General features: G+C 55.7%; 1 protein-coding gene across 1 annotated transcript in view; it reads right to left on the bottom strand.

The window, feature by feature from the left end:
- Window positions 1-539: 539 nt before the first annotated feature.
- Window positions 540-22,121, bottom strand: part of NGEF (neuronal guanine nucleotide exchange factor) — a 49,969-nt gene continuing 28,387 nt past the window's right edge. The window contains exons 4-14 of the mRNA XM_031651716.1: window positions 17,641-17,801; window positions 15,894-15,943; window positions 15,626-15,819; window positions 14,257-14,325; window positions 10,493-10,567; window positions 7,693-7,782; window positions 6,356-6,519; window positions 5,531-5,686; window positions 4,403-4,482; window positions 2,941-3,045; window positions 540-1,518 (exon numbers count right to left, since the gene is read on the bottom strand). Of these exons, the coding sequence (XP_031507576.1) occupies window positions 1,328-1,518; window positions 2,941-3,045; window positions 4,403-4,482; window positions 5,531-5,686; window positions 6,356-6,519; window positions 7,693-7,782; window positions 10,493-10,567; window positions 14,257-14,325; window positions 15,626-15,819; window positions 15,894-15,943; window positions 17,641-17,801 (1,335 nt within the window). The 3' untranslated portion in view covers window positions 540-1,327. The remainder of the gene's footprint in view (window positions 1,519-2,940; window positions 3,046-4,402; window positions 4,483-5,530; window positions 5,687-6,355; window positions 6,520-7,692; window positions 7,783-10,492; window positions 10,568-14,256; window positions 14,326-15,625; window positions 15,820-15,893; window positions 15,944-17,640; window positions 17,802-22,121) is intronic.

Consider the following 22,121-nt stretch of genomic DNA (forward strand, 5'->3'; position numbering starts at 1 on the left):
AAGTCCCACTGGATCTGAACCAGAGGCCTGTTCTGGAGAGCAGGGAAACTGTGTCCTGGCAGAGAGTGTGGTCCTGGGCACACAGGACCTCTCGGCAGGCTGAGGTGGAGCTGGGGCGAGGGGCGGGAGTGGAGCTCTGGGTAGCTGAGGGTGTGAAGGGCCCAGGGCCTGTGTCTGGGCAGTGCGGAAGTCCCAGCCCCACGCCTGTGGTAAGATCCCCATAGGGCCCCCCACCATGGACACTTCGGGGCCTCTGCGGTCTTCCAAAGCTGTGTCCTCACTTCCACTGCAGCAGAGGGGCGTCCCCGGCTCTGTCAAACAGCCCTTTCTGCTTCTGGAGTCCTACAAGTGGAGGCCCAAATCTGCTCCCATGCTGAGACAAGGCCCCGGCTGCTCCTTCCTCCTCGGGAAACCGCCTCGAGCCCTTCCTTTGGGGAGTGCCTCCTCCACCCGCCTTGAAGGGGTGCCCCTCTCTCACTGCCTGGAACCAAACGCCCCCTTCCTTTGTGTACCAGGGCAATAAAGAGTAGACCTTCATCTCTTTTATTTTATATATGATGCTTCTTTTAATGCAGCCAAAAGTGATATTTGCTTTTCTCAGAACCATAATCGATACAAGATGCAGTGACCAATTCATTCCTTAAAACACCTGGGCTCCTTAAGGGGCTAGAAGACACAAGTTACCTCCAGCCCATCAGGGAGCCAGAGGTGGGAGGGGTCCCCAGCCAAGCTCTGGCAGGCCTGCTGTGGAGCAGGGCCTGACCGTGCAGCCAGAGGCTGGCAGAGGCCCGGGGAAGGGTGAACAGGGGCAGCTGGGCTCTCAGTCCTGGGAACTGGAGACCAAGGGCTGCTCATCAAGCTCCGTCAGGCAAGGGCGGCCCCATCTGTGCCTGGTGGATTCTAACTGCTTCCAAGGTAGAGGAGGACGCGTGCAGGAAATCATGTCAATTGTCACCTTCTGCCTGCCTCCCACGGGGACACTCTGGGTTGGGAGCCTCTTCTAGTCCCGGGGGCCAGGGGCGCGGGGGGCCCTGGAGCGTGCCAACCCCCTTCCACCCCCTCGGAGGCACGAGGGAGATGGTGTAATACTGCTGAAACCTTCTTGTTTACAAATGCATCAGGAGAGGCTTGGGCACCCTTTATCCAGTTTGCGAGCAAGGGGCCAAGACACGTGAGCACGCACTGTGTGGGCAGGGATGAGGGCCGGGCACCCCAAGCCAGATCCTGCCACCTGGGGAGGCGCTGGCCTGTGCTTCCCAGAGCCCCCACCTTCTGTCAGGGTCTCATGCAGGCCCTGCTCGCGCCGGCCCCCCCCCGGGGGGGGGGGTCATTGCCGATTCCGGCTGCCCAGCTTCCTGCGGTCCTTGTTCTGGCTGCGCTGAGGGTCATCCATCTTGTGGACACGGAAACATTCCTTGAGGTTCTGGGACCGGATCTTGGGATTCAAGATCTCCTCAGTCATGGAGCTGGGGAACCAGCCTCTCTCCTGGTCGTGCAGACGCTCGCCAAAGATCCACCCTGTGCAGGGAGGGGAGGGAGGGAAAGTTAGGTGCCCCTGCAGGGCGCAGGCTGCACAGAGGCTCCCTCCCAGCCAGGGCCCCCATCTGTGTGCAGGACACTAGGGATCCAGCTGGCCTTTCCCAAAACGCAGCAGCTCTGCACACCTCTGCCGAGATGCTCAGACCGGATTCACCCCCATAAGCTGGGAGGTGCGTGGGCATCTGCACAGAACAAGACCTGCTCCGTGCCACGCAGTTCCACATTGACTTTGGAACCCGCTCTGGGACCCTCGGCAATTCTGTGCTGCCCTACACGAGCCCAGGAGACCCCAAGGGCCACTCCAAAGAGCTGGGGGCATTCAAGGGGCTGGTGGGGGTGGCAGCTGAGTGCGTGGTTAGCCGGTCTGGACTGTGTCATTAGCCTCTTGCTGAGCAGATCCTCCCAGGCTTGGCCTCCTCAGGGCCAGTGTGGTCAGTGGAGAGGGCCCATCGTGAACTGGCAACACCAGTAGTCTCAGCGTCACCTGGCTTCTCCCTGCCCTGTTTCTCCACCTCTCCCCTCCCCTCCCCTGGAGATCACCAGGTCTTTGCTCAGACCTTGTGGCTGATCGGAGCTAAGAAGCCTGGGGCATGCCCTCTGCAGGTCTCATTTGGGAGGGGAGCAGGCTAGTTATATTCCATGGGAAGAGGGCAGGAGAGCCCCTGGGCCTTTGGGAACAGCTCACAAGAGGGACTCCTTGGAGAAGGCCTCCCCTGGAGGTCCCAGCCTGAGGCCTTCCACCAGGACCCAGCAGGAGAGGAGGAGGCGGGGAAGATGCGGTTGTATACTTTGGGGATTTGGATCAGGAGCAATTACTGTAGAGACAGGGATGTGATTTGAAAAGGGAAAGGCGGTCTGTGTTCAATTCTACAGGGGCTGGGAGGAACTTCACTTGGTACTGATGACACCAGCAGGGGTGGCCAGGAGCTGGGGGCGGCTTCTTGGCCCACATGGGGCACCGAGCCTGGTGGTCACAGGCTTACCTGAAGCTGCAAGTACGGGTCTGGGTGAGGGCAGGGTCGGGTCTGGGTGAGGTCAGGGTTAGGATGTTCCTGGTTGTCCCCTCACACTGTGATGGAGGCGCTGAGGCCAGGACCAGGGGAAGGGGACACGAAGCCACCCGCTTGGGCTGGGCCCACTGTGAAGGAGGAAAGGTGGGCCCTCCCGGCTCTAGGGGAGGACAGGGAGACACTGAAAACAATTCCTCCTTTATGCTGAGGAAAGGCCAATGAAGCCAGGATGGACGGTGTCCAAGCAGAACGTCTCAGGGAGCAAGAGACATGGCAGGGCACCCGCCCCTCAGCCAGTGGTGATGCTTCTCCACCTCCCCGTCATCTCTTGCCGGGCAAGGCTCCGTGCAGCGTCCCCTGGGGGCCCCGAGGGGAGGTCCCTGGGCCTCACCGTCGTCAGTCTTGTCCAGGATGTTGAGGATGTCGGCGAGCTCCAGCGTCAGCTCGTCTGGCTGCTGAGCCACGTATGGGTGCACGCACTGGACCTGGGGGCAGTCTGAGGGACAAGAGGCACAGGTACGTCCCCACCACCGCGGCACTCACCTGCCTGCTCCCACCAAGCCCGCAGCTGAGCTCTGCCTAGAATAAGAAAACTCCCACAGCAACTGGAGAAGGGCTCATCTGAGGAAGAGGAGGATTTGTTTCCAAAGAAACGCATACATAAAATAGAGTTCTGGGAAGAAATACATGACAAGGCTGTGAGGGCCTCCTAGCCTACCTTCAGAAGGAACTTTTTGTACCTGGGATATGGCCCTGGGAGTGGTTTGGGGTGGTCAGGACAGGTTCATGTGATCAGGGTTAGCAGCTTCTCCATAAGGCTGCTGGACTTGCGCTTTTTTCTTTGTGAGACAGAGTCTCCCTCTGTCACCAGGCTGGAGTGCAGTGCAATCTCAGCTCACTGCAACCTCCATATCCCAGTGCAGTCTCAGCTCACTGCAACCTCCATATCCCAGTGCAGTCTCAGCTCACTGCAACCTCCATATCCCAGTGCAGTCTCAGTCCGCAACTCCTCCATATATCCCAGTGCAGTCTCAGCTCACTGCAACCTCCATATCCCAGTGCAGTCTCCAGCCTACTGCAGCCTATATCCCAGTGCAGTCTCAGCTCACTGCAACCTCCATATCCCAGTGCAGTCTCAGCTCACTGCAGCCTCCATATCCCAGTGCAGTCTCAGCTCACTGCAGCCTCCATATCCCAGTGCAGTCTCAGCTCACTGCAGCCTCCATATCCCAGTGCAGTCTCAGCTCACTGCAGCCTCCATATCCCAGTGCAATCTCAGTTCACTGCAGCCTCCATATCCCAGTGCAATCTCAGCTCACTGCAACCTCCATATCCCAGGTTCAAGCGATTCTCATGCCTCAGCTTCCAGGTAGTTAGGGCTACCGGCACGCACCACCACACCTGGCTAATTTTTGTATTTTTAGTAGAGACAGGGTTTCGCTGTGTTGGCCAGGCTTGTCTCGAGCTCCTGACCTCAGGTGATCCACCCACCTCGGCCTCCAAAGTTCTGGGATTACAGGCATGAGCCACTGCACCTGGCTTTTTTCTATTTAATACGCTTTTCGGACAACTGGCAAACCTAAAAACAGCAGTGGAGTTTGGTCCAAATTCCTCCTGGTGACTTGGTGGTACTGTCACCTAAGGCCCATCCAACATTCACACAGTGTGGCCATGCCGCGTTGCTGGCCCGTACTAAGCTTCCAGTAGGAAGCAGCCCCTGGAGGCCCGTGCAGGCCTCTAAGACCGCCAGCTCAGGGAGGTCTTCCCTCCAGGCAGGGCACACCGTGCACCTGCGGCATCAGGCAGGGCCAGCCCAAGCACAAATGGCGCCCCCTTACCCACTGGTGACTTACCCAGCAGCCGGGATGTGAACGAAACAAACTTGGTCCTCCTGTTAGGGGCCAGCGAGGTCATCCAACGCTTCATCTCACTCCTGGCGCAGGGAAGAAGACAGTGCCCCAGCTGCAGCTCAGCGGCGACCCCCCACGATGTGGCACGAGGCTTCCCAGCTAGCCGCCCCTCGGATCTGCGTCCACCATCCTGAGCACCACTCCAGCCCACCCCAGGGACAGCTTGGGGGAGCCACAGAAACGGGCTGGTCCAGGGTCTGACACACACACGAACCCACGGAAGGGCACGGGGGAGCCCCTCAATCATGTTCCCGTGTGATGCTTTCAAAAGTCAAGCAGTAAGAGTGAGCCCACAAGGTAACAATTCCCACCAAGTAACGCGTAAGAGCGCATTCCGTGGCCACAGCCACACCACCAAAGCCACAGTTTCTCATCCCGACAGGTCCTGCCCTGGTCCATGTCAGCTGCAGCCCCAGGTCTGGGCAGGGGAGGATATCTGGTGAGTTGTGCGTAAGGGGCAGCTTTGGGGCCATAGCGGGAGGAGGGCAGAGCCTCAGCTCCGCAGGCCACAAGGGAGTTCCACTCCACGAGTGCAGTGCAATCTCAGCTCACTGCAACCTCCACAGTCCCAGGCTCAGGGCCTGCAAAGCATCTCTCCCCACATTTAGCTTGCTTGTCCCTCTTGGGGGGCCTAGGGCTGCAGGGCAGGGGTCCCAGCTGCTCAGAGAGGTGAAATGAGCTCAAGGCCACAAGCAAGTGGCAGCAGGGAGGAGGAGGATGGTGGTTCCCTACTTAGCCTGACTCAAGGGCTCTAAAAGGGCTCATCCAAAAAGAGGGACTTGCCCAGAGTCTGAAGCCCCACGGGAATGAACACACACACACACACACGTGCACACACAGGTACACACATGCACACACATACACACGTGCACACACAGGTACACGCATCCAGGAACCTGCAGCCACCCCCAGAGGTGCCACAGAAAGTACTGGCGCAGGGTCTGGATGGGCAGGTTGGCCCCATGCAGAGCGTATGGTGCCTTGTTCCACCTGGGGACAGGCCTGTAGGGATTGAGGCCACACGGAAAGGTGCCACGGGAGGCACTGGGCATGTGGCGGCGAGGCACTCACTGAGAGGATGCCTTTAGCATGTAGGTGGCCTCCCGGTCATCTGCGTTCTCCAGCAGCCGCAGGATGAACACATTGGCCAGCGTCTGGCCCTGGTCCTCCAGCTCCTCCACACGCAGCAGTCCCCGTGGAGCTGAGTCGAATACCTGGTACTTGTCTCTGGAGATCAGGGAGAAGGGCAGGTGTGTCAGCCCCAAGGAGGCCCATGGAGGTCCCAGGAGAGCCCCACTTGGCAGGCCAGCAAGCCTGGCTCCATGGCACTGGCTCATCTTCACCTCCTTCCGAAGCTCCCACCTGAACGCCTGTCTCCCGCACCCCAAAAGGGCGACCCATCCCAGGTGCGGACAGTGGACAGCACCATGGTCCTGCCAACCCTGATGACCTTACCATGGCCACCCTGCTGCTGGACTGGGCCCTTCACGGCCCTAGCAGTAAAACCCCCACTTTACAGGAGGGGAAACTGAGGCTTAGGAACGTGAAATAACCTTGGCTAAAGGCCCAAAGCTGGGCCTCTGCAGAACAGACCTTTAAACCCGATCCAAAAGTCCAAGCTCTGTCCCGAACCCCCAACCTCCGGGCCCCAATCAAACCCAGTGCCCAGCACACTCCTCCGCCCGCCAGAGCGCCTGGCACCCCAGCCCCAATCAAACCCAGTGCCCAGCACACTCCCCGCCCGCCAGAGCGCCTGGCACCCCAGCCCCAATCAAACCCAGTGCCCAGCACACTCCTCCGCCCACCAGAGCGCCCAGCACCCCGGCCCCAGTCAAACCCAGTGCCCAGCACACTCCCCGCCCACCAGAGCGCCTGGCGCCCCGGGCCCCGACTCACCCTGGAATCTGCCGGCAGATCACCAGCAGGTCATTGAACAGGAAGAGGTAAATTTCGTGGAAGAGCTTCTTGGTTCGCAGGGTCCGGGAGGTCTTGGGGCCTGACATCTGCTGCAGCTCACCCTGCTTTAGCAGCCAGCGGGAGTGGGAGATGATGGGTACCGACTGCGGCGGGGAAAGGGCGTCAGGCAGGCTGTGCCCACAGTGTCCCTCCCCAGGACACGCCCCCAGTGCTGCATCTGTCACATTCCCTGACACCTGCCCAGGGCCCCGACACATGAGGCACAAGTGGGCAGAATGGCTGAGTTCTGGACGGATGCAGAGAAATGGCAGGACTGTGTGTGTGTGTGTGGGTGTGTGTGTGTGTGTGTGTGTGTGAAGGTGCACCCTGCGGGCGTGAGTGTGCTGTGCATGTGTGTGTGCTGTACATGTGGACTTGTGTCTATGTGTGTGGACTGTGTTCTGTGTACCCCCATGTGAGCTTTAAGTGTATGTGCATGTGTGTGCATGTGCCTGCGTGCATGTACACTGCTGTTTACGTGTGTGCACTGCTGTGTGGATACCGTGTGTGTGCCTGTGAATGTGGCAGCTAGTGTGTGTCATCATTGCCCCCACCAAGCTCTGCCTGTGGGATGCAGAATCAGAGAAGGGGCTGAGTTCACAGTGGAGGGGAAAGAATGGGACCCACGGGGCCAGGAGGCCAGGCCTGCAGCTGAACGGCCGCTCAACAGGTGATGCAACTCAGGGGCAGGCGCCTGGCACCCAGCAGTCAGCCGAGCTCCATGGGATGCCCAGAAGACCGCCTCTGCCTCCTCGAGTGGGGCTCAGCTCCCAAACCAAACCTGGTCTCAGGGATCCGCTGCGGGCACAGTGTGCTGCTGTGGCCGAGTTCCCAGAAAGTCAGGCCCCAGGGGACCTTAGGGGCTCACAAGTGCCTAAAGTTTCCTGTGAAGTTTGGGGGAGGCTGGTCACTTCCAAATCCTCCTGGTTTGAGGATCCCTGGAGTAGCCCCCACCACGTCCTCCACGTAAACTGACTGCTCCAGGCCACGCGGCTGGCAGGTGAGAGCAGGATCCACACCCCGCGCGGCTCTAGGCTGCACACTAGCCCTGCACTCCCGTCTCTCAGGAGACAGGTCTGGGCCACCGTGGTGGTGTTTCATGCCTGGTGGCAGGTTGGGTGGCTTCAGCTGGGGAGGGGGCAGAGGGGATCCTAAGTGTGGCCAGTGACCAAGGACCTAAGGAAGGCCAGCCAGGCGTGGTGATCTGTGCCTCTGGGGCAGGGCGGGGCCAGGGGCCCGTGCATAGGTACAGGCTGACACCAATCGCTCCAGTTCACCTTGATCTTGAACTCCATCTTCTTCTGAATGCAGATCATCTGCTCCGTGCGGCTCATCTTCCTCACGCCCTCATTGCATGCCTTCACCACCTGGGACAAGAAGGAGGGCCCATCAGGCCACCAGAGCCAGCTGTCCCAGCCCCTTCCTCCCACTCCGTCAGGCCACAGAGAGGGCTCAGTGACCACTGTGACCAAGCACTGTGCCCACAGCTGAGGCTGGCCGGCCAGTCTCAATCGGGCTGGAGCTCCTCTTTCTAGCACCTTGTGGGACAATGGCAAGCGGGAAAACCTGTTAGTTTCGGTGGAGAAAGTTGGTGCCTTGTCCTCGCTAGGAAGCAAACTCCAGAAAAGACACGCGTGGGGCAGCCCTCCTCCTCCGCAGGTTGCACGGCCCGGCAGGGCTCCGGGCTGTTCTCCCCACACCCTCCTGGGAGGCAACCCAGGCACCAAGGGGCCTAACAATTCCACTCTTTCTGGGACTCCTGAGGACTCGTACTGAAGAAAGAAAATTCCGCACTGACGCATGGGGTCTGGCACAGGGCCAGGCTCGCCGCAGGCTCTCAGTCAGGCACATAAATGAGCACCATGCCCTCAGAAGTGTGTGCAAGGGGCTCCCTGCTGTGTTGTCTAGAATGAGAAACACGATTGTCAGCCTCAAGAGTCAGCAACAGATTTGATTAAAATGATTATGATCTATGCATATATGCAAGGACAGAAATCCAGGAAAGAGGCAGGGACTCCGCGTGAATGCGGGGACTCCACATGCTCCACTCGAATGCGGGGCACAGCTGTTTCTAAACCACAAGCCCTTTTTGTAAAGAATACAGTGGGGTGTGTGTGCTGTGTGTGCCATGCGTGCCGTGGTGCATGCGTGTGCTGTGTATATACAGTGTGTGCTGTGCATATGTGCAGTGTCATATGTGTATGTGTGCTGTGTATGCATGTGCAGTGTACTGTGTGTGATATGTGTGTGCCATGTGTGTGCATGTGTGCTGTGTATATGCAGTGTGTGCAGTATTGTGTGTGTGTGCTGTGCATATTTGCAGTGTGTGCATGTGTGTGCTGTATGCATGTGCACTGTGTACTGTGTGTGATATGTACGTGCCATGCATGTGTGCTGCGTGTACTGTGTGTGATAAGCATGTGCTGTGTGTATGTGCAGTGTGTACTGTGTGATATATAGGGGCCGTGTATGTGTGCAGTGTGTACTGTGTGTGATATATAGGGGCTGTGTATGTGTGCAGTGTGTACTGTGTGTGTGTGCAGTGTGTACTGTGTGATCTATAGGGGCCGTGTATGTGTGTGTGCAGTGTGTATCGTGTGTGATATGTATGGGCATGTATGTGCTGGGCGTGTGTCATGTGTATGTCTGTTTCGGGGCGAGCTGCAGCATGTCCGTGCCCTGCGAGTGTGCTGTGCACAGGTGTGCGTGCACAGGTGTCTGTTTAGGGCGAGCTGCAGCCTGTTGGCAGGGAGGGCGAAGTGGCTACTGAAGTTTATTGTTTTCTTTTTACTTACAAGCATTTTCTGAGTTTCCTGGTATTGAGTATAATTACTTTTATAAATCAGAGAAAAAACAAACCTTTATTTTTAAAAAACAAGCCTGTTAGAAACAGAGAATACCTTTCATTATAAGGAAAATGAAGATGAAAGTAGAAAAGAACTTTAAAAAGGGAAGCTCTGCTTCCAGAGGTGGGCATGGGCCCCTAGAGATGCTGCCTGGCTCACAGGTCGCGGATGTCCCCTGTTACCCTGCTTGAGGCTCCAGCCTTTCCCCACTAGGCACAGCGTGTCACTACCAGAGGAATTTTGGTGGCCAACTGGTCTGGGAAAGGGACAGGAGGAGAGGCCCGAGGTGGGAACCAACTGCATTAGGGTAGGAAGTCCTCATGTCTCAGTGTGGCTGAGAATGACCATCAGATGCCCACTGAGGGTGATACTCTTTTTGCTAAGCTTCTGCCATGGGGTGACAAAGAAGTGGAATATGGATGTCCCCCGCCTTGCTCTCCGCCATGACGGCATCACTGGCTCAATGGAGGTGCCCTGGCACAGCTGCCAAAAGCTGGCTCTCAGCTCCAGCTGATGCCAGGAGCCAAACGCGGCAGAGCGCATGGTAAGAGCTCCTGAGGACTGAAACGTACTCGCTGGCCCTTCCTGCACAACCCCTGCTCTGCTCCAAACCTCTAGGAGGAGCCGTCTCTCTCTGAGAGTCAGGAGACGGTCCTTGCACTCTTGGGCAGCGCCAGTGAATCCCCTCACAGAGATGCACAGGCGCGACTGAGCTCCAGGGAACGGACAGTGGCGTGGAGGGATGGGTTCAGAGTAAAGGGCTACGTCAGGGCACAGGGAGAGTGGGAACCAGCCTTGGTGAGCCTCACAGGAGGGAGGAGAGACTGCTTCTGACATGGAGAAACAGGCAAAGGCAAGCCTGGGGTCTGTGTGCACCCCAGATGCCTGCATAGAACAATACCAGGCGGCTGATGAGAGGAGTCAGGGCCTGTGCATGATCGCAGAGCTCCACACCGGTGTAGAGTGTCCTGAGGGCCGTGCTGCAGTACAGTAACAGACAGGGTAGGTAAGGCTGGAGCCAGGAAGCAGGGTGAAGAAGGCTCTACACAAGCCACACCTGGTGTATATTTTTTAAGTCCCAGTGACTTTTCTGGATTGTAAAAGTGAATTTTAAAATAAATTTGCATTTTCTAAAAAGACACATGGCCACGTGGGGAGCAGGGCCCGAAAGGTGCGCCTGGATAAGGAAAGCAGTACATTGGGATATAGCACAAGAGGCGGCGAAACTCACCATTTCCAGCTCCTTGTGGGCATCCAAGGCAGTGCACTCCCGCTCAGACCTCTCTTCTACCCTCTTCAGGATGTTCTACGCACAGGGAAAGGCTGCGTTAACTTTAATCTTTTTTGATCTTTCCTCCCATTTCTCATCTTTTTTTTTTTTTTTTTTTTTTTTTGAGACTGAGTCTGGCTCTGTCGCCCAGGCTGGAGTGCAGTGGCCGGATCTCAGCTCACTGCAAGCTCCGCCTCCCAGGTTTACACCATTCTCCTGCCTCAGCCTCCCGAGATGCTGGGACCACAGGCGCCCGCCACTTCGCCCGGCTAGCTAGTTTTTTGTATTTTTTAGTAGAGATGGGGTTTCACCGTGTTAGCCAGGATAGTCTCGATCTCCTGACCTCATGATCCGCCCGTCTCGGCCTCCCAAAGTGCTGGGATTACAGGCTTGAGCCACCGCGCCCGGCCCCATTTCTCATCTTGACCGTAACTGCCTCCCTACTGCACCAGTCCAGCCCCATGCTGCAGCACGCACACACACACATGCATGCAGACCTGTGTGCACACATACGTGCATACATACTTGCGCACACGCGCACACGATGCTTGCACACCTGCAAACACAGTGCACACACAAGCACACACGTGTACAAACAGGCATACAAGCACACATGCACATACATACATACATGCACCTACACACATGCATACCTGCACACACACACATGCATACCTGCACACACACATGCATGCACACACACACATGCACACAGTCTCCATCTGACAAATGGAGGGCAAGAGAGCCCGCATCCAGCATCCAGCAGTGAGGACTGTCACGCACTCAGCCAGGGTCAGCTCTGTCCCCAAGGGGAGCTAAATGCTTACGGGACAGGGGTAGGGAGACCAAGGGCTTCCCTCTCCTCCCTGGGACTGTCATTGGGCCCCGAAACTTTGTTAACTTTGGTCTTATCCATGAAAGTGTATGAAAGAGTCTTTTCTCCAATTGTTCAGTTTTCTTCAATTAACGAAAAATTATGCCCACACTGCTTTCACCTGTAAATTATGATTTTGGCATTGCTCTATAAACTCTACCTGGTTTCCTCCTAGCAATCACCACCATGCCCACGTTTTCCAACTGGCTTTTGTCCTGTAGGTAGGCTGGGTGCATCTGAGCACCAACCACCTGTCCTCCTGGCTGCTGGGTGCCACGGCAGCACAGACGCCTCCCCTGAGAGCAGCCCAAGCCTCTCCTGTGGTCACTTGCCCGCCTCTGCCTGGCAGCCAAGCCAGAGACCTTCGAGACCCACAGCCGCCTTCCTGTTTCTTCCGCCCTGTATGTGGTCATCTCGCCTGTCATTAACTGTCCCCCTACTTCCAAATCCTGGCTAAACAGCACAGTCCAGGCGCATCTTTTCTCACAGGCATAAAAGCTGCATCTGACCAGGTGGCATGGGTGGCCTCAAATGGAGGACAGTATGGGTTCCTTAGCCTGGTGCGTGCTCTCCCACGCCAGCCTCCTCTCAGTATGTCCCCAGCATGCTGCCTGATGCGGAGACTTGCTGTTCTCTCTGGAATGGTCCCTGACCCACCACCCCTTTCTCTGAGCCCTTCCCTGAGCGCCCACCCCAGCTGTCCCCATTCCACCATTTCCTAATCACTGCATTCCCATTGCTTTTAATCTTATTGTTGGTTTTCATCTTACAGAAGCTAAGGTTTTAATATATCCATATGCACTTTCCCTATAAAATGTCCTAAAATATTTTTCACTGCATAATTAGGAAATGTTACTGTCTTCTGTTTCACTTTTTCTAAGTTAAAAAAAAAATTCCCATGGAATTGCGTTCACCACAGGTGTCTTCTGGTTTGGGGTCGCCATCCCGGCTGTGCCTCACGTTGGTATCTCTGTTAGCTCCTCCTGACACCTGCTTCCTTGGCCTCATGCTCCCAAGCCCTTTCCTCCTGGGACGGGCCTCCTCTCTAATTCTGCTCTTTTGGAGTAGCTGCCTCTAGGTCTTTGGCCGCTCACCTGTCTGACCTCTGACCTCTGCTACCTGTGGCTCTAAGGTCCCCCTCAGCTCATGCCCCTCAGGACTACAGCTGCACTCTACACCGTCCACTTCACCAGCCCAGCTGCCAATAGCTCCCTCTGCCCAGGGCGTCAGTAGACAGGGCCCCAGCACCTGTGAGGCAGAGGGGATCTCTGTCCTGCCTCACTGGGCCTTGCTGTGGGTGGAGGGGGTCCCGCCCCACCTCACTGGCCCAGGCTGAGGACTCCTTGTCTCACTGGGCCTGTCAGGCGGAGGAGGTCTCTGTCCTGTCTCACTGGGCCTGTCAGGCAGAGGGGGTCTCCGTCCTGCCTCACTAGGCCTGTCAGGCAGAGGGGGTCTCCATCCTGTCTCACTGTGGGCCTGCTGTGGCTAGTGAGCCCCTGCCCCCACCAGCCCACGCTGAAAGGAGGCCCCGTCCTAGTTCACCAGCCTGCTGTATGGAGGGGCCCCTGTCCCGCCTCAGCCTGCCATGAGGACGCCTCGTCCGCCTCACTCAGGGGCCTGGGTTGTGCAGAAGCCCCGGCCTCCTGTCTCACTAGGCCTGTCAGGCGAGGGACTTCCGGCCCCAGCCCACTGGGCCTGTCAGGCGGAGGGGGTCTCGCTCCTGCCTCTGGGCCTGTCAGGCGGAGGGGGTCTTAGGCTTCACTTCTGTTCCGGCTGCCTCCCTTTCTGGGAAGCCCCATGCCCCGCAGCTCCCCCCACGCCTCCAGCCTCCTGTGGGTTTCTCCCTCCCCCAAGTTCCTTCCCAGGCCTCGGCTAGCGCCCCCTGAGCTCTCTCTGATCTCAGGCCCCTTCTCCCTCCCCTTACATGGCCTCCTCCCACACCACCTTGATGCCAACGGGTCCTGCCCGGAGTTTCTCTCCTTGCACCCTGACCTCTGGAGACTGAACTGTCTTAAAGTCACTCTCAAATCAGGGCTCATCTCTGCCTGAATCCTGAGTCTCATGTCCCAAGACTTCCCCATCTCTCAGCAATGGTCAGACACTTAAACTGCTCAAGGTAAAACCGGCGAGTCACTTCCGCCCCTCTCATCCAGTCACTGATTTCAATTCTATATCTCTGCCGGCCTCACTCCTCTAATTCCAGCCCCCATGCAGCCAGTGTAACTCCTGCCCCAGTTTCCGCCACTCCTGGAGCAGCCAGGGCTGGCTCCTGTGCAGTTCAACTCAGGACCACGGAGGACAGACCCCATGTCTTCCCCTGACCTGCTCTCTGTCTCCCTGTCTCTCCACACCCACTCCCATCCCCATCATGCTCCCGAGCTCGCTGCTGGCCTTTCTAATACAACCTTTGCCCCAGCCTTTGCACAAGCGTGTTCCTCTGTATTGAATAGCCTTTTTTCCTTTTCACCTGCCCCACCAGCTCCTCCTCCCTGCCAGCCAGGTCCCACTTACATTGACTTCCACGTGTCTTTCCTGACCCGCCCCCACCCCTGCAACTGGCAGTGGCCAGCCAGCCACCCCTGTCATGTGGGCCCATTTGGCTGTCCCCACAGCCATGCCCACTTCCTGGCTGTGCATGGATCAGTCTGTCCCCCCTGCGATGGGGCTCCCTGGGAGCAGGGGTGGTGCCCTCACTGCCCAGGAACGTGCTTGGCACGCATGGGAGGAGCTTAGATAGTATCTGTTGAACCAATAGACCTCCTAGAAAGCCAATGACCCGGAACAGGGCCCCGAAATGACCACAGGAAAGCCTGGGAAACCCCGTCTGTGGGTCAGGTGGAGGAGGCTGTACCTGGACCAATAGCTTGAGGCGTGTGATCCTCTGGAAAGGCAGGATAAGGAAGGAGGAGAAGGGCAGCCCCTACCTTGGGGTCGAGCCCCATTGCCATCAGCTCCGGGGTGCCTCTCCTGGCTGGGGACACAGACACGTGGAGTAGGTCTCTGGGCTGCAGGAGGCATGAACTGGAGACTCCTCCTCCCCCTTCACAGCCTCCCAGGATCCAGACGACCCACGGGCTCAGAAAACATGTTGATTTCTTTCTTTGGGTTTTTTTTCAAAAGGAAAATAGACTGTTCACGTACAAGTCAAGTAACAATAGTGGTTTCACATGCCTGGCCTTGAAGACTTGGCACAATATGCTGTCTGTGGGAGGACAAGGATTCCTCGTGTGGCCAAGACGCACAATTAGATGATTTCACCCAGCAGGAAACTGTGGCAAGGTAAACCCACATAGTGACAGGAATGGGCAGCAGGCTATAGACATCGACAGGACAGCCTGCACTATTTCTGACAGGGGGGCTTGGCGGTGGGCCGGGCTGCAGCGCGGATGAGGGCTGGGAGAGCTGGAGGTGAGCTCAGCCCCATGCATGTCAGCAGGAATGGCAGGGACAGCGGGACGGCAGGGACAGTGGGAGGGCAGGGACAGCGGGACGGCAGGGTCGGGCTCTCTGCCTGTCACTCAGCCTCTGTGCTCACGAGGCCTGGCGGGGGCCACAGCACGGGCTCTTGGGGGCTGTGAGTGCTTCCTAATCTGCCATGTGCTTGCCTTCTCAATGTTTATCCCCCCAAAATTGCATCCTGATTCCCTCCAGTTCCACCCCTTCTCCCTTCCACCTCAACCAAAATATCCAAATGCCCAAAGACTCAGGCTCGAAACGGGCACCATGAACTCCATGTCTTGGTGGAAAAGCCAGTGAGGTGCAATGTGCAGACGCCAAGTGACTCGGGAAAACCCGAAAAGTTTGTGCGCGGGAGCCGGATGGCCTCCCCGGCTAACCCCAGTCACTGAAGCCCGAACCTCAGTGCAGAGAATTCAGAAGAGGCATGCTGGCTGGAAAATTACTCGGTCAGCACCAAACCGAGTTTCAAAACGGGCAGCTTAGCAATCAATGCCCCGGTGCTGCTCAAGAGGCCCACCAAGGCTCCTTCCCACCCCGTCCCTGCCCCTGTCGCTAGTTCAAACCCAGTCTCTGATGTCCAGGGTTCTGAATTGTCCACGTGACCTCACTTGACCTCACGCTGTCTTTTCTAACTGCACAGTGCTCTGCGCAGCCGTTGGATCCAGGTCCAGTGGATGCTACGCTGATTCTCTTGGGGTCTGGCTGGGCTACTGTTTCTCTAGTGACACCAAAACACCCCGGAACGTGTCGGGTTGGGATACTGTCACCAGCCTGGCCAACTCGGGTGGCCTATGTGGACCTTGGGAACGCAGAGGTGAAGGACCATGAAGCACCACCGCGTAAGGAGCCTGGGCCAGCACTGGTATGGCTGTGCTGGGCGCCACCCCTGCCCCAGCCCTTCGCCGGGCACACTCACAGCAGCTGCTTGTAGGCCCGCTCCTGGTAGGTCTGATTGCTGACATAGGTGATGTAGACGGAGAAGTGGTGGTCACGCTGGGCATCCGTACACACCATGCCTGGGCCATCAGCCAGAGATGACAATGTTCTCCTCCATCCGGTGCTCCAGCTCCAGGAGGAACCTGCGAGAGGCAGCGGCTTGGGGTGGAGGGTGCCCAGGGGGGAGGGTGGGGGATTGTCTCACCAAGGGCAGCGTGAGAGCCTGACTTAGACATACCAGTGCGCGTGGTGAGTGTACAGGCCGACAAGATCCGTCGGCAGGGCCACCGAGCACTGGTGGTGTATTTGGTCATCTTGAAGAATTACTGTGTTTTCACAGGGCTGATAGCGCTGGGAGCACCGAGAGCCCTTACCTTTCAGGTGTGTGCTGATGTGTTTGAAGATAAAATAGATGACCATGGGAATCTGCTTCAGAAGGGTCCCCTGGGGTGGGGACTGGCCCCTGGGCTGACCACTGCTGATGCTGGTGACCAGCGCACATGGATGTCTACCTCTGCATGCTTGGAATTTTCCACAGTAAAATACAAATAAGTACATAAGACAGAAGTGCCGTGGCAGGGCCAGGCGCGGTGGCTCATGCCTGTAATCCCAACACTTTCAGAGGCCAAGGCTGGTGGATCATCTGAGGTCAGGAGTTTGAGACCAGCCTGGCCAACATGGTGAAACCCTGTCTCTACTAAAAATACAAAAAATTAGCCGAGCGTGGTGGTGGACGTCTGTAGTCCCAGCTACTCAGGAGATCGAGGCAGGAGAATTGAAACCCAGGAGGCGGAGGTTGCCATGAGTCGGGAACAGCCATTGCAACTCCAGCCCGGGCAACAAGAGTGAAACGCACCCCAAAAAAAAAGTGCCGCGGCAGAAGCCCAGGGGTCTCACAGGCCACTCTGACCCCAGTCAGCCATCACCTCCCAAATCCACTAGAATAGGCTGCCATGAGGGGGTGAGGGGCCTGCAAACAGAAGTGAGAGTGTCAATGCGGAGAAGAGACCCACTTGGAGGCCCACAGACAGCGAGCAGCTCCCAGGGTGCCACATGTGATGCTGAGCAGATCCCCACTGCTCAGAGCGGGGCTGCGCTGGGCCCCGCCTCGGTTTCCCATCTGATCACCAGGCCCTGTCCCAGCTAAGCCCATGTGGCTTCTGGCTGCAGAACTCCGTGGCCTGCCCTGGGGAAGGTAAGTGCTCTTTCACCCTGGCCACACAATTCGGTTCCTTTCCTTTTCACAGGATTCAATGGACAGATGTCTGTCTACTTTTCCTCCGCTGCAGCTCAGCCCAGGCTTCACACAGTCCCTGCTGGAAGCACAGCTCCCAGACCACTTCCACCAGCCATGGCAAACGCACTCGGGAGGTGAGGACGTGGGAATCCAGGGCTGCACCTGCACAGGGCCTGGGGGCCCTGCATGCGCCATTGGGACTTTCTGCTAGGGTAAGGAGCAGCTTACACGGACACCTTCTGTCCCTGTCACAAGACTCCCATGGACCTGCCTGGTTTAAACCTGTCCAACCATGGGTATGATGCTTGAGAGAGCTGGACTCAGTGTCACTTCACCCTGGGGCCAGCAGGATGCTCAGCGCAGAGCTTTGTGTGGGGCACAGGTGCTCATGAGAAGGGACGCAAGGGGACGTGACTGGCCACCCTGCCAGGAGAGGTGGTGAGGTTTGGATTTATGTGTTCATTTATTTATATTTTATTATGGAACATTCCAAACATCTGGACATAGAGAAGCCAGTATCAAGCACTTGTCACCAGTGTCTCAAGCATGTGCCCCGGGATGAAGAAGGGCCCTGAGGGAGGTGACTATCTCCCCTGTCCTCACCGCTCACTGACGGCCAGCACGTCCAGGACGTTGGAGAAGAGGATGTGCGCCTCGGACGGGTGCAGGATCTTCCTCATCCGCTCGTTCTCCATGAAGTGGGACACGAGCAGGTTCAGGCTCTTGTAGTAGGACGCCTCGGAAGTGACCAGCTCAAACATGGCCTGTGGCAGGGAGACCCCACGGTTACCGCCCGAAGTTGGCCTTCCACGAAGGCACTAGCCTCGTGCTGAGACAGAGAGGAGCAGAGAGACGCTCAGCAGGGCGCTGAAAGGGAAAAATCGCCTCCTGCTGGGGCCTGGGATGGCTGCGGCGGGAGCAGCTGGTAACACCTGCGGCCGGGGATGGCAGTCAGGCCGCTCTTCCGGAGATGGCAGTCAGGCCGCTCTTCCTGGGGAGCACACTGCCCCTAAGGTGACAGGGCACAGGGGCTACTCCCTGTGAGAGAACACTTGCCACACTGACACCTGCACACAGCCTAAGATCCAAAATATGAAACAAGACAAAAACAAGAGAGGTCAGACTGGGCGTGGCGACTCACTCTTGTAATCCCAGCACTTTAGGAGGCCGAGGTGAGCAGATCACTTGAGGTCAGGAGTGCAAGACCACCCAGGCCAACGTGGTAAAACCCTGTCTCTACTAAAAATACAAAACTTAGCTGGGTGTGGTGGCACGTGCCTGTAATCCCAGCTGCTTGGGAGGCTGAGGCGTGAGAATCACTTGAACCTGGGAGGCAGAGGCTGCAGTGAGCCCAGATTACGCCACTGCACTCCAGCCTGGGTGACAGAGTGATACTCTGTCTGAAAAAAAAAGAGACGTCAGCCACACAATAGCTGCCAAGGGTGGCTCGGCCCATGCGCTGGGTGTAGTGGTTCCGCCTGTGCGCTGGGTGTGGCAGTGGGTGTGGAAGTGGGTGTGGAGCTGGGTGTGGCGGTTCAGCCCATGAGTGGGTGCACACCCACAGGTGGGAGGAATCCTGTTCTTCCACACCCAGAAAAACATCAGGAGGAAACGGGCCAGTGTCAAGCACGAGCATCACAGGGGTGGAATCTGGGGGGATGTTTACTCTTTTTACCTTTTGAATCACCTGATAATTTAACAATGAACATGTATCATGGTCTGATTTTATAATGGAACCAATAAGGCAATTTTCATTTTGGAAGAGAGAAAGAAATCCATACATAACCTGATCAATTTTCTGGAGGTACCTTTATTTGATGTCATTATTATTACCTGATTACTGAGCCTCTGAATAGCTGACTAGGAACTAACAGCAGCTCTGCATCTCACCGGTCATTCTGTAAGGGCAGGTGGCAGATCCCAGCTCACCTTCCTCCCTTGTTTACAAATCAACACAATGACCCACCTTCCTCTTCCCCATCACCCTCTGATACTCCTCGACTTAGGGCAGGTTCAGGTCCCTCAGTCGCTTCCCAGGAGGGACAGCACAGGGGGTTGAACTGTGGCCCCCGCAGAAGCTACATCCACGTCCTAACCCCAGTGCCCGTGAGTGGAACCTTATTTGGGAAAAGGGTCTGTACAGACATAATTGAGTCAAGGAGTTCAAGATGAGATCACCCTGGGTTAAGGCTGGTTCTTCATAAAAGAGACCGAGGGAGATCTGACAGTGTGACACAGACACAAAGAGAAGGCACAGGCAGAGATGGGACTGATGCAGCCACCAGCAGCTGGAGTTGGCCAGAAGGATCCTCCGCAGAGCTGTCCCGGGAGGAGCGATACCCAGGCCGTGGGAATCAATTCATCCTCTGCCCGAGGACCTCCTGGTAATTTTGTTGCAGCTACAGAGGAGGGACAGGAGCAAGGCAGTACTCGAAATCAAAATCGCGTAAAATCAGAAATAAAATCCGAGGATCAAAATCAAAACAAAATAAAATAAAATAAAAATCAAAATCACAAAAATAAAAATCAAAGTCAAAAATCATAAATAAAAAATCAAAATCAAAAATCAAAATCAAAATCAAAATAAAAATCAAAAATCGTCAAAGTAAAATCAAAATAAAATAAGAATAAAATAAAAGTAAAAAATCAAATCAAAAATCAAAAATCAAATAAAAATAAAGAAAAAAATCAAAATCAAAAATCATCATTTGTCAAAGATAAAATCAAAATCAAAATCAAAATCAAAAAATCAAAATAAAATCAAAAATCTTTATCGAAAGTCGAGAGATAAAAATCTAAAAGAATCAAATAAAAATCTAAAAGTCAAGTCGCGCATCAAAAATCAAATAAAAATCAAAATCAGAAATCAAAAATCTTAAAAATCAAAATCGTAAAAATCGCGGAAAATCAAAGGAGATAAAAATCGAAGTCAAAAAATCGAAATCCGCAAATAAAAATAAAATAAATAAAAATAAAGTCAAGAATCCGAAAGTAAAAATCAAAATCAGATAAAACAAAGTCAGATCGCGAAGTAAAAATCAAATCTCATAAATAAAATCAGAAATAAAATCCAGTCAAAATAAAATCATCACAAAATCCATCAAAAGAATGAAACCAGAAATCAAAATCAAAAATAAAAATAAAAATCCAATCCGGAAATAAAATCCAAAATCGCGCATCGAAATCAGATCAAAAATCGGAAAGCAGGGTAGGGAGTGGGGGAATTAGGGGCTGAGGGGTTAGGAGTGAGATAGAGGGTAGGGAGGACAGGGTGGGAGGGTAGGAGTGGAGGTGAGGATAGGGATAAGGGTGGGGAGTAGAAGGGTGAGGTAGAGGTAGAGGGGGATGAAGGTGGGATCATGAGGGTGGGGGCCGGTGAGGGGAATGGCGGTGGGGCAGGGGCAGGGAGTTTGGGGAGGGCTTGGTGGGGGCAGGATGGGGTCTGGCTGCTCCCAAGTCTGTCCTGCCTCTCACTCCTTTGAGGCAGCCCGGTTTCCCCTCAAAGCTCAGGAGGCTGACCAGGGGCTCAGGGCTTTGGCATGAACGCAGGAGCTCCAGGATTAGAGGCATTTGTTCCCCGAACGCATGGGCTCTGGAGTGGTGGGGTTTTGCAGGCCGTTTCACTTAATCCTCCCAGGTCCCCCAGGAAGGACAGACAGAAGCTCCCGTTTTACCAAAAGGAAACAGACACAGAGAAGAGGAAGTTGCGTCCCCAAAGTCACATGGCTGGATGCTGGAGGAGCGGAGATGCTGCCACCTCCCAGGCAGCGCAGGGGTTTGCTGGGCATTTGATGCCCGCCTGCAGGAGCTCTCACTGCTGCTTCCCTGCAAAGCTCTGCCCACCCACCCACCTGACAGAGCACTCTAAAATAAGCGACAAATCTGGAAGCTGGGAACACCCCACAGAGCGTTCACAGTGATGTTATTCCAGGACCAGCGGCCAACTGCAGACCCCGAACCACCATTAGCAGCCAGGGCCCACCCGGCCCCCAGGGTCTGCACCTGACTTGAGTCAGCAATGGTCAGAGATGAGACGCTCAAATGAGCCTGTGGCCTCTCCGCGGCCATCCCCACGTCACGTCTGCCTCATCTACCTAAAAAGCAGCCACAGCAAGCACACACAGCGGGCCTCAGAGCAGCAGACTGCAGCCCAGCGCTGACTGGCAGCAGACCCCGGGTCGGCCAGTGTCCGCCAACACAAAAGTGAGGCTATGACGGGCAGCCAGTTTCCCGGAAGCTTCTCTGCTACAGATGCTGTTATGAATTCATTTTCCTGCTGCTAAATTTAAGTCTCCTAAGAAAATGTCAAGCAGTTACAGCTCCCAAGTTCTAAGCAAACATAACTCACAAAACTGATACTAACGATACCAAGGGGAAACCCCCATGCCCACAGTGCCACATCGTAGAAAAGCATGCCATTAAACCATATGGCCCCGAAGGACGCGTGCTAGAGACACCTGGGGTGACAGCCTGGCTCTGGATCACCCGGATCTTCTGGCCGACAGTATCTCTGTCCTGATCTTCAGGGCCGGGGGCAATGGCAGGTAGGGCCTTTCAGCTGTGGGCCTTGGCCTGAATCCCCGCTAATCGGTATGGCTGAATCTCATTTCCTGGACCTCTCACCCCTCCACATCCACTTACAGGCAATGTCACCTGTGAATTTTAGCTTCCAGGCTGTTTGTCTTCATTTTGTATGTCAAATTATTTGTCATGTCGATATGGCTATCTTTCCCTTGTCAGTATTACTGTTGCTCTCATTTAAGCCTCTGCATGGCATCAGAGCGCTGACAAGGGATCCAGGCTCTGCCACTCTTCATTCATTCACTCGTTCATTCCTTCACTCCACAAATGCTCAGAGCATCTGCTGAGCACCAGGCACTGGTCTAGGCACTGGGCACTCAGCCATGAACACGGCAAGACTGCCCTCCCATGGCACTTTCGTCCCAGGGTAGTGGAAGGCAGTGTGAGCCTGTGAGGGCGAGTGGGAATGAGCATATGTGTGCATACACATATGCGAGTCAGGGTGTGAGTGTGAAGGAATGAGGGTGCGTATGTGGGAGATTGTGGGTGAATGAGTATATGGG

Source organism: Papio anubis, chromosome 10, assembly GCF_008728515.1.
Source record: "Papio anubis isolate 15944 chromosome 10, Panubis1.0, whole genome shotgun sequence".
NCBI lineage: Eukaryota > Metazoa > Chordata > Mammalia > Primates > Cercopithecidae > Papio > Papio anubis.